This window comes from Mastacembelus armatus, chromosome 16 (genome assembly GCF_900324485.2).
Source record: "Mastacembelus armatus chromosome 16, fMasArm1.2, whole genome shotgun sequence".
Taxonomy (NCBI): domain Eukaryota; kingdom Metazoa; phylum Chordata; class Actinopteri; order Synbranchiformes; family Mastacembelidae; genus Mastacembelus; species Mastacembelus armatus.
In genome coordinates this window covers 1,196,862-1,207,865 of record NC_046648.1, presented here as the reverse complement: position 1 = coordinate 1,207,865, position 11,004 = coordinate 1,196,862, and the positions used below count along the sequence as shown (strand labels likewise).

Sequence of the window (11,004 nt, the reverse complement as noted above, 5' to 3'; positions counted from 1 at the left end):
CTGCAAGTGCAGGGAACCACAGTCGACCTTTCATTGCTCCCGTGACACCTTCGGATCAAAACAGACACTCGGAAGTCTGGCAGTAGAGGGTGGGGTAGAGTGTTTTGGAAGTAAAGTTGAAAGAAGGAAAAGAGATAGATTGTTAGAGGGATGAAGTGTTGTTGAGGTGGGTAAGGGTTAGATGACTAGAATGAGGTGGGAGCAAGTTGTATGAGGAATGAGATGATGGAAGGCAGAGGGGAAGATTAAAAGGCACATGCTCTGTAAGTCACTGGCAGTTCATACATTTAATCTTAGTGCAGATAGTGTGGCTAAAATAAAAAAAAATCCTATCAGATTGAGCTACAGATATAATTACATCAAAACACTTTGGTTAGATCAAAATGCAAGCTATTGCACTTCAGAGAGACCCTGACTGAGCAATGCTTTTAGCTGTCGGCTGCATAAGCAGGTATAACTGGATTATCCTTGTGTTTTGGTTGGCGAGCCTTATCGTTGTAGGCTCCGCAGTTGGTCAGTTCAAACTGGACAGATTACAGTTTGCAGAGAAGAGGTTTAGCCTCATTTGAAGCTCTGATATGTTAATTAAAGTGGATTTTCTGAAAATGGGACGGGCGGGATGGAAAACTCCACCTTAACAAAGCCATAAGCCCATCTGTTGGCAGAGGTATATTTGGGTCTGATTGGGTGTTTTTCTTGATGCTCTTGTACTTCTACCCCTTCGAGAACCAGTTGGAGCCTTTCAGAACGAGGACATTTTTGTAAGATGTGGTCTTTATGGACCGTGATTAGTTTAGCATGAGCCTAGATAATAAACTTCGAAGGTTGCAGTAGTTCTGTTCAAATAGGTGTCGAATCATAAGCACAATACATTTGCCGTCCGGTAAAAATAAAGAAACTAATATACGTGTTTCATAACAAATGTAGTATTTCAGACTTTTTTTTTCAGATTTAATTGGACTTAGATTTGCTTCTCCACAGCATATACATCTCGATGCACTGTGCTTTTGGACCTCTGATGTTATGAAATGTAGTGCAGGTAATGTGTATCTGTGTATGGCGTTAAAATATACGATAAGCTAGCAGGTGGCCAGTCTAACTTATATGAATTTCTTGCTCAAATCTTTGTACAAGTTGCACAAAGCAGAAGAATTATCGATAGAAAAACCCAGATATCTTCTTATTTTAACCACTGCTTTTTGAAAAACACCACTAACTGCTAGACTATGACTGCAACGCTGAATAGCGCCGCTCAACTGAAGACACATTGTCTGCCTAATACATAATGAGTCTGACTTAACAGTAGCTTTGCTGTTGAGGGTTGAGGTGACAAAAATCTCCCAGAAAGGAGCCTCACTCTCTAATAATTGCAAATAACAAAAACTGAATTTCAACCATTTGAAAACTACAATACCAGGACCCCCTCTTTAACATAAAGAGTGCTAATACTAATGCTTTGTGAGACAGGTGAGGGGGAACGTTGCAGGTGACCTCGGCCCACTGTAGCTAAAGCTGTAGCAGTGAGAGCTCTGCTGAAAGTTTAGTAGAAGAATGAATGTAGTGAGTGGAGGCCCTTTCATAAAAGATATAGGAAGACAAAGATGCGTGTGGGGGCGTGTGGGGTGTATTTGTGGACAGCAGAACACAAATAATATAACAAAAGGGTTTTGTTATTAAAGTGGTCTTTTATTGCTTAATAGCTTTTGTTAAAGGCTTGTGATGGATCCATTCAATATTGTTTCTTTCCATGCCTTGTTTTTGCCCCCGTTTTTAGCTCACCCAGATTTAGCTCAGTTTTATCCTCTAATCCGTCTGTTTTGTTAGTGACACTGGGAGAACAGCCTGGGCTGTGTGGCTCAGCCCAGGCTGTCAAAGCGTATAACATCTCTCACCAGGTTCACGTTATTGCCTGAGCTCTGTGTATCTTTATATTGAATCGCTTGTGATATGAGGCTCTGGTGTTGGATGTGTGTTTGCAGCTGTGCGGGTTTGTCTGTGTGAGCGTGGGTGCATGAAGCACATACCGTACGTGTGTGTGTGTGTGTGTGTGTGTGTGTGTGTGTATTCACTGTACAGTACGTGTACGAGGTGGCTCCCAATAAGTGAAGGGGACACACAGGAGTGGACACAACGGTTGTGTTTTCTGACCTCAAGATTCAATATTGTCCCCTCACGTGTCTTCAACCCTCCCACCACCATGTTCCCTCCTTTTGTCCATCAGCACAGCGGCGTGATAGATGGGGTGGTGGAGACGGTGGATGTTAAAAGTTTGTGGGCTGTGGATGGACAGCTCGTCCTGAATATCAGTGGCGCTCTGTGAGCACTGGGAATTTGATGAGCGAGAGCAAAGGAGACGTCAGCACTTTCCCTCCCATGTATTTTCACCAAGCCAGATTGAGTTTTATTATCTGACCCTGGTTCTCTTCCCTCAGTGACCTAATAATATTGTTTCAGTGATCCCATCCAACCTCTGACCTCAAGACTTCACGCAGGAATCCGTTAGATGAAGAGTTCCACTTTCACAGAGAAGCCTGGTGCTTTTTAGAGTTTTGCTTCCTCCTTGGCCCTGCTGTGCTAAGACGCCATAGCAACAACTTAGTGATATTCATTTGTGCAGCGTGTCTGTCTAAATGTTGCTGCAATTAGCATCATTTGCCCAACATGTATATATCCCAGGATTTTAGACCTGCTCAGTTTGTCCTGCGAGGTGGCCTCATGTCGATCTTTACCTAGATCTGCATAAAACCTCATGTACCAGGTTTCATGTCATCGCTCTATGGTTGTTACGAACGTCACAAATCAACAAATTAACATGGGTATGTAGGAGCTTGTTAGGCAGCTTTGGTAAATGGGGGAGATTTGGGAAATAATCTCTTTCCAATCTGGACATCACAGCTGGTTGTCCCAAGCCTCTCCATCCATCCTGACACACACACACACACACACACACACACACACACACACACACACACATATGCACAGAGCTCTGAACCCCATGTTGCTGCCATCATGCACAGGGACACAGGGATTGGGACTGAAGGGGAACAGCAAAGATGTGTTGGCAGGTTTAATTGGGTTTTTCCAAATCCGTCTTGACCCCGATTCACGTCCTTCCACATGCTCCATTGTAACTTGGTCCACAGGTCACCTAGAGAAAACAACTTATGAATCCCTTCTCATAAACTTGGCAGCAGTGGAGCAAGGTTCACGTCCCTATTCAGACTGTGTTACTGTGACAGATTTTGAAGAAAGTGCTGCGAGAGGGGATTAAGCAACTATCTGTGCTGTCAGACTTTTAAAAGTCCTCTTATCTGTGTTTGCTACTGCTATTTTAGCATGCCTGTAATTGTCATTTCTGCTTTCTGGTGATGCATGCTTGCACTCTGTGGCTGCTTGTTAAATCTCTTTCTCCTGTGGTCAACTGGGAGCCAGATTGGCCGGAGGTAAAAAAATAAAAAAACAAACCACATTGACCTTGTCTGCAGATTTAGAACACAGAAGCATCACCAATATGGCAGCTGTACTGTGGCAGGCGGCAGAAGCCGTGGTTCCAATCAGATCATCGGGTCAGATAGCTGTAGTTAGTGCCGAGGCTCAGAGCGTGGATGTGATTCTCTACAGCTCATTGCACAAAGACAATTTTGCAGTCCTTTGTCAAATCCCCCAGAAGTCCTGAAGGGTTGCCGAGGCCCCTTTTCATTAAATTAACCGGTTCTGAAGAACTGTGGGCGCTGAACTAGTTAAATCCTCTTGGTGTGAATCTCATATTAGGTGTGGAATATCTCTGTCTAAGGTGTCAGACAGCTACTGACTCTGCACTGTCACACTCAGTTTATAATTAAACATTTTTTCTTTATTTTGACAAGTGACCCAATCTGAGCTGCCACATTGCTTATCCAGCGCAGTGAACACACCCACAGGCATTCACAGGAGCTCAGTCGCACAAAAATATCACATGCAGTCTCACTCCTACTCCACTTTTCTGAATCAATCTCCTGGACACAGCCCTGTCTTTCGGTCTTCCACGTATTGTGTTACTTTCCACCATAGTGCTTATTGCTTTCTTTGATTAATCTTCCTCCTTGTTTTCCCTGCTGCACCGCTCTGAGTCAGTAGACTTCCTGTTTTCAAAACAACTCCTCATGTCAGCCTTCCTCCCATCTCCCCCCATCCCTCGCTCCTCCCTCGTCTTCTATTCATCACTCCACAGTCCATTTTACAGTATCTCTCTGTCTCCTTCCTCCATCCGTTTCTCTCGCTCCATTACCTTGCTCGTCCGTGTCCCCTTCATCCCACCCTCTGCCTGTCTAACCTCCTGACATCAATTCTTTTTACCCTCTTACTGTATTTCCCTCCTCTCTCCTGAATTTCCCCTCTCTCCATTCATCTTCAGGTCCTCTGTCCGTCTCCCTCCCTCCCTCAACACCTCTCTGTCAGGCCCCAGCTCTCTCCCTCCTCTTCCTTCGTCTGGCAGTGGAACAGCTCTACTCTTGCTGACAGTGCTGTTTGTGTGAACTGAGTGCTGAGCTTCACAGCCCCCTCGCCTCCCATTGCCCCCCCCCCCTCTCCTCCTCATCCTGCACCTCTCTCCTCCCTTTCCTCCTGCCTCCCACCTACATACCCCTCCAGGCGAGGGAATTAACCTTCCAGCCCTGGGCTGCTGGGCTTAATGACTGTCTGTGGGGCCAGCTCTGACTACACAACCCAGCTGCTAACATCTGGGCCACACACACCCACTTGCACTGCCTGCACGCATACACCACTCTACACAGAGAGGAGACTGGACACTGGTAATTTGCAGTATGCACAGCATAAGGTTGCAGTCCTTGAATCTGTGCCACTGTGAGGGTGTGTGTGTTTTTGCCAGTCTTTCTTTATTGCCTGCTGCACAAATGTGGGAGTTTCTTAGCACCATACCCACAGACAGTGATTGGTCTATCATTACTGCATGGCTGACCCATAGGGGAACAACAGATGCAGCCGTATAACTGCTTTTGTGTTTCTACTGAGCAAATAGCTTTTACACGCTGTCAACACAGAGCTACACCGCAACTGTGACCTATCAACAGTTTGAATGAAAAATACATGCATGTGGAAAACAAACATGACCTTTAAGTTGTCTTGAAGAAGAGCTTTCACTATATTACACCGAGCAAACTGGTGGTATTCTCCAGCCACCATTCACTTGGAAGTATATAATTGATAAAGAAATATTCAGGAAAAAAAATCAAATATTCCACAGTTGAAAGTCAGTTCTTTGTCCTGTGTGTGTTCTCTGTCTATGCAGCAGAGCAGATCACCCCAGGAGTATTCAGTATGGGAAATACAGTGATGTGGATACTCTATTCCATCCATTATATATGAGCATAAATGTTACAAACTACCAACTGTGAAGACATCCATGTTGCATCTGTATCTTTGAGGGCTGCTCTGCTCCTCCCAACCTATCACAGTGAAATGCAAAATAATGAGTTCCATGAATGCTCCCCAGAACGGCAGAACAGAAAGAAGGTACATGCTCCTATTACTGGCTCGCTGCAATTTCCTTTAGCCTTCATAGTTATTTCTCCAACTGTACTGAAACAAGAGGTCCTGTAACTTTTAAATGGCCAGTTTGTTCATGTGTTACCTTCAAATTCTTCTAATCCTTTGAGCAGCGATGAAATTTTTGACATCTTTTGACATCTTTCTTGTTCAGGTGACCCTCTTCTAACCAGCACTTCTCTTCTTCCCTGCACACTTCATTCTTCAGTCTCTACTTCTGCCTCTCTCCCTCTCGCTTCATCTGTTTGCCTCTGTCTTAGACTAAGGAGTGAGAGAAGGGGGAGTCCCATTGGCATTCTTTAACATCTCCGTTGCTCACTTGTGTTCAGAGAGCCATCTGTAGATCAGGAAGACAAAAAGACGCTCCTGAGCCTCAGCGTCACTCAACAGGTAAGCACAGCTCTCTTCCTCTCATGCAAATCCACACACCTATTCAAAGCTTCTTGGCTTTTTTTTTTTTTTAAGGAGATACACCCTCTCTGTACGTCTGTCTGCACTGCCTCACTCCTTTTCTGGGTGCACCCTAGGCAGGTAGATGTGCTTCAGTCGGTAGAGGTTGAAAAGAGGTTTTGCCTTTCTGTCTCAACTTTTTCCTGAGGAGTGCGGGTGTGTGAGTGTGTACGGCAAAGTCAGTAATCCAGTAAACTTGAACACTTTGAGCTGAAGGGAAACTGAGACAAATAACACACGAACACCTAACTTGGGGTTTCTTATGGGCCTTGAAGTCGTACTGGACATGTATATTGTTACGGTTGTACTGAACTGCCGGACCAAGCCGGTGTGATTTAGCCTGCCTGTACTCGAGCCCTGAGGTGCAGTCCTTCTGTGTTCAGCACAATCAACCAGGTTTTAATCAAACTGCTTAAAGAATGCCCTGTTTTAATGTACAGTCAAGCGATTCCGATTAATTAGATTCTGGTGATAATCTAATCTGCATCTCTTAGAAAGCCTGTTATCTGCAGGTTGGTATTAAAGCAGTTCACAGCACCACTTCTCTAATCTGTAGTGATTGGAGCCTCAGGCAGTTGGTGAGATTGGTAAGAGGTTAGGCAGGTATTAAGATGTACGACCACATTTGAATTGGATCACTGCATGGAGGTTGAAACTTCATTTTCTGTACATTGAATGATTTCATGTGGTTTCGCGTTAAATTGGTTTAGGATCGAGTGTATTGAGTCGTTTGATGATGTTATGAAAGACACCATTAAAAATCTACCTGTCGGGGGTCACGCTGAATAGTTCAGCTGCTTCTAATGCCCTTGCGGGAAGAGCGACAGCCTCGTCTCTAAAAGCGAATCAAATTTCAAATCAAACACAAATCACAAATTTGCATTTGTAAGAAACTGTTGAAGAACAAAGTAAAAGCGAAGGCAATAAGTGCTATTTTAATAAAATATGGGTATTTTTATATTAGAAATCAGATTAAAGTTCTACTCAGTCCTATATTTATCTAATGTTCATTTTAAGCAGCAGCAAAATGACATATCACCGTTATGCCACAAGCGTTACCTTCGTCGCTGATTTTTCCGACACTAAATCCAAATATCTGTCAGTGAATCAATATTGTTGCGACAGCTATATGCTTAAAGCAATTAGGGCGGTTGTTTGACTAGGTAATGGGAATGTGGGGAGGTCAGATAGGCTCTGTCTGCTTTCATTAAGAGTCCCAGTGAAAATGTGGCTCATGAGGCCAGCAGCAACCTTCCTGTGTTGGCCAGACACTTCTCTTCCACACAGTGAATACCTGCTATTTGGGGTCAAAATCTCAAATTATGGCTTTTTCCCTTCTATTGTAGGAAAATGAAAGAATTCCTGTAGCCTCTATTAAAAGATGGATAAGTGTGAAATGCAAAGCATGTAGAATTTTCCCTAAACAGGGCAGGATATAATGACTGTGTTTGTGTTTACCTACACAAGACATTAAAAGAGACTGAGATGAAAAGAAGACGGGCACTTTTAACCTCAGGAAAAGAATTTCTATTCATTGAAGAGGGAAGTAATTGCCCTTGTGTGCTCAAAGAGTATACTGGGGGCTCTGAAATACACAAATGTTTTGAGAGCGAAAAAATAATTGAGTGTGAGTTAATTCTTATCAAAGCCTGTTGGAGTGCAACTAATCGACTGAGGGGAGATGCGTCAAAGAGCCGTTGCCTTCAATTCATTTTGTCTATTCAGATGAGAAAATATTTAGTTTTCAATTAAGTAAATCACTATTATTTGTTCCACTCCTGCAGCAGATAAATTGAAGTGATTACAAACTGACTTACAATCCATAGAGGGCTCTTCCTGGTCAAATAAGGAAGAGTATTGGATGCAACGACTGTGAACCCAAGTTTTATTCTCTACATATATATATATATATATATATATATATGGATCCATGGGAAATAAGTTGTTTTGGCAAGTCTAATGTGTGTACCGTTGCATTACTTAACCTATTTAGTCACCAAGTCTTTAAGATAAACAACAAATTAAGCAACATAGAACTGACATGTTTTCTGATATACTGAGCCCAGAAAGCCCTGGTTTATGTGACTCAACAAACAAATGTTATTGTCATCACAAAAAAATGGTAGGCTCAGATAAATACAACTGATACAGAGACAGTAGTACACACACACACACACACACACACATACACACACATATATATATATATATATATATATATATATATATACAAATGCTTCCATATAGTCATGGGTTTCCGTTCATGTAAATGCTACTTGAAAATGACCTTGCACAGAATAGAAATTTTGCTCCATTTGAAACCATAGAAATATATATTGTAGGTATCTGCTCTGTAAGTTAAGACCTTTGGCTGATTCTGTGAGTGAAGGAAAAATAAAAAACCCAAAAGAAGCAACAGTAGCTGATGTCAATGTGATGTCAAAACTAATCACAAACTCAAATATATAATTTTAAAGAGAAGTTGTGAGGCACCAGGAAACATTAACTTGACTAATCAAGCCAACACTCCTCATCTAAAGCACAACTTACCGGCGCTATTCTCATTTTCTACACATTAAAATTGTGATTACACCATTATAATGATCTTTTAAAACACCTTTTGGCTTTTTAATGATACGTTTTAATTGCAGGACTGATGGACTGGCTGATTGATTGAAAGGTTTACTGTAATGATGTGCTTGTTAAAAAGCTTGTAAGACTAGAGTCAGATGTTAAGTAGATTTTTTAAATAGTACTGTAAATACACATGTTGTCACAGAGTCAAACCATAAAAATAAGCAAGTAAATATGAAAATACACTACTGCTATTAAATTGAAACACTACACTGTTGGACCTACATCTCAAAATGCATATTGTGAATACAGGCATGTGGGAGTTTATGTTTTTGTATGTGTCATGTTTTCTTTCTGATTCTTGTTGTCAGGTGTCAGTGGTGAAATGGACTTGTTGTCAGCACAGATTGTGTCTCCATCAGCACTACCCTTTCTCTGTCTCATCTGGGGTAAGAGAATCAAATGTGACCATAGACCTATCATTTACTGCATCTGTGGCCTTTTCAAGGTCCAGCCGTGTCCAGGCCGTTCGCTGAGCTCTGGGAACCTTGGCCTTATTCAAAGCTATATAAAAATAAGCAAACGGCTCCTGTATGTCTACAAGTAGCTCAGGTTTACAGTGATGCATGTACTGTAAATGTAAGACACTTAGAGAAACCTGGTTAATCCCATACTTATCGCTGATACTGTGATGATCTTATTAAAGATAACAGGTTTACCACAGAGTTAATGGGCTCACTGTGACAGCTGTTTACACACCTCTTTTCACTTTTAGTTTTCCAACTTCAGAGCAAATCAAGACATCAAAAACCAAACTGAAGTGGTGTACAGGACTCAAATATTGTTTTTGCTCCCTTCGTCTGTTCTTATTACTTATTCAAACAAGAAACCAGCGGTTGCATTCTGTTAACTGGTTGATTTATTATTTATTCTAGTGAAATGTAAACTCAATCATAGATTATTAGCGTTTCATGTAAATAGCTTCGTTGAACTACCCCTTCAGCTGCGACCATGATGGCTTTTCTTTTTTAACAGTGTTGTTTGGTATGGTTTTGCTCAAGGTCCAAGGCATGGTGAAGTTCTTTTTATACTTGACGATTTTTATAGACTGGATGTGTCCCTCCTTTTTTCGCCCTTTGGCTCTGAGTGGTTTATATAGAAAATAAATAACACCAACATCATTTTTCTTCTGCTACTGAATATTATGAGCACAATATTTCCTCACTAGTTTCTATGGTGATTAGCCCACTGACTTACAGTTCATGGAACATGCCAAACATAACCCTTAATTATCTGATAATATAGTGACCATAGTTTTGGATTTTACTTTAAAAGTTTCTGCAATAGACATTTTCACTCTATATAATATTGCTATGTAAAGTCCTATTTTTATGCTGACTCCAGGTCATGCATTTCCAGTGACCTGTGCATGTTTGCTCCCTGGATTAACTCAAATGCAGTGAAGCCATTATTAGTAGTATTATTTGCATTTGTGCAAGCGTGTAAATATGTCTCAGTTAATACAGTTCAGTTGAAATAGGCCTACTTCTGTCTTTTAAAGCTGTGGTGCTTCATATTTTTACAGTCGGTCACATGTTAAAAAAAGTTGTATGGTGTAGAGTTTTTCTACGACACTGAAGTATGGTACTATTTCAGCGGCCACTGTAGACCGCTGTTGAGTATTCATTCATGTAAACTGTATGGAAATCATCTCCTGTGTTTGGTTGTTTGTATGCATCCTCTGTAATGGCCAATCTTGCCCTTCATATTTGACGTGAGGTGACTGGTTCAGCCTTGATCTAAGAGCTCTGCCTCTCACTCATGTTGTCAGATGCAACAGAGCATGCACTTCACAAACAACTTGGTCATTGCTTCAATGAAGGTCAAGATTCAAACAGCCTAACGGAATCAGGCTGGCTTCTCTGTGGGGCATTGTTTAAACGAGATTCACACTTAGATATTAGCCACTAATTGGAGTATGCAGTTGCATTTGGCTCCTTGAACTGAATTTATTCATAAACCCCTCTGTATAATAATCATATAATCCTGGCCCCAGTGTTACAGGCTCATGGGCAGTCAGCTTTAAGGTTGTTTTTCTGACTTGAGCACACTGCACCAAAGTCACCTAAGATCCTGGTTGAAGGATGGCCAACCCCACCTATGACAAACAAGTTGGATTAAAGTGATAATCATTACTCTTCCCAAGAGGAATTAGCTGGTGAGGCATCGACATTGAAGAAAAACCGCAGGTAAATGAGGTCTCTGATACCCCCATGCTTTTTTTCCTCCCCCCACCCCTATCTGCATGGCTGAGGGGGGATTTAATTCGCAGTAATTACTTTATTGACTAATTTTCAGGGCTGGATCACTGCAGTTTCCCATCAATAAAATATATGCCAGAATGAATAATGTGGCCAGACACAATGGGGTGCCTTC

General features: G+C 41.9%; 1 protein-coding gene across 4 annotated transcripts in view; it reads left to right on the top strand.

The window, feature by feature from the left end:
- Nucleotides 1-5,410: 5,410 nt before the first annotated feature.
- nphs1 (NPHS1 adhesion molecule, nephrin) overlaps nt 5,411-11,004 on the top strand; it is a 37,061-nt gene continuing 31,467 nt past the window's right edge. For 3 of the 4 annotated variants that reach the window (XR_003294886.1, XM_026294190.1, XM_026294189.1), the window contains exons 1-3: nt 5,435-5,511; nt 5,874-5,934; nt 8,940-9,017. Coding sequence is in view for 3 of the 4 variants with exons in the window: in XM_026294190.1 (XP_026149975.1) it covers nt 5,458-5,511; nt 5,874-5,934; nt 8,940-9,017 (193 nt within the window). In the remaining variant the exon portion in view is untranslated. Of the gene's footprint in view, nt 5,512-5,752; nt 5,935-8,939; nt 9,018-11,004 lie in introns of all 4 variants that reach the window. The other variant, XM_033325625.1, reaches the window with a different exon arrangement.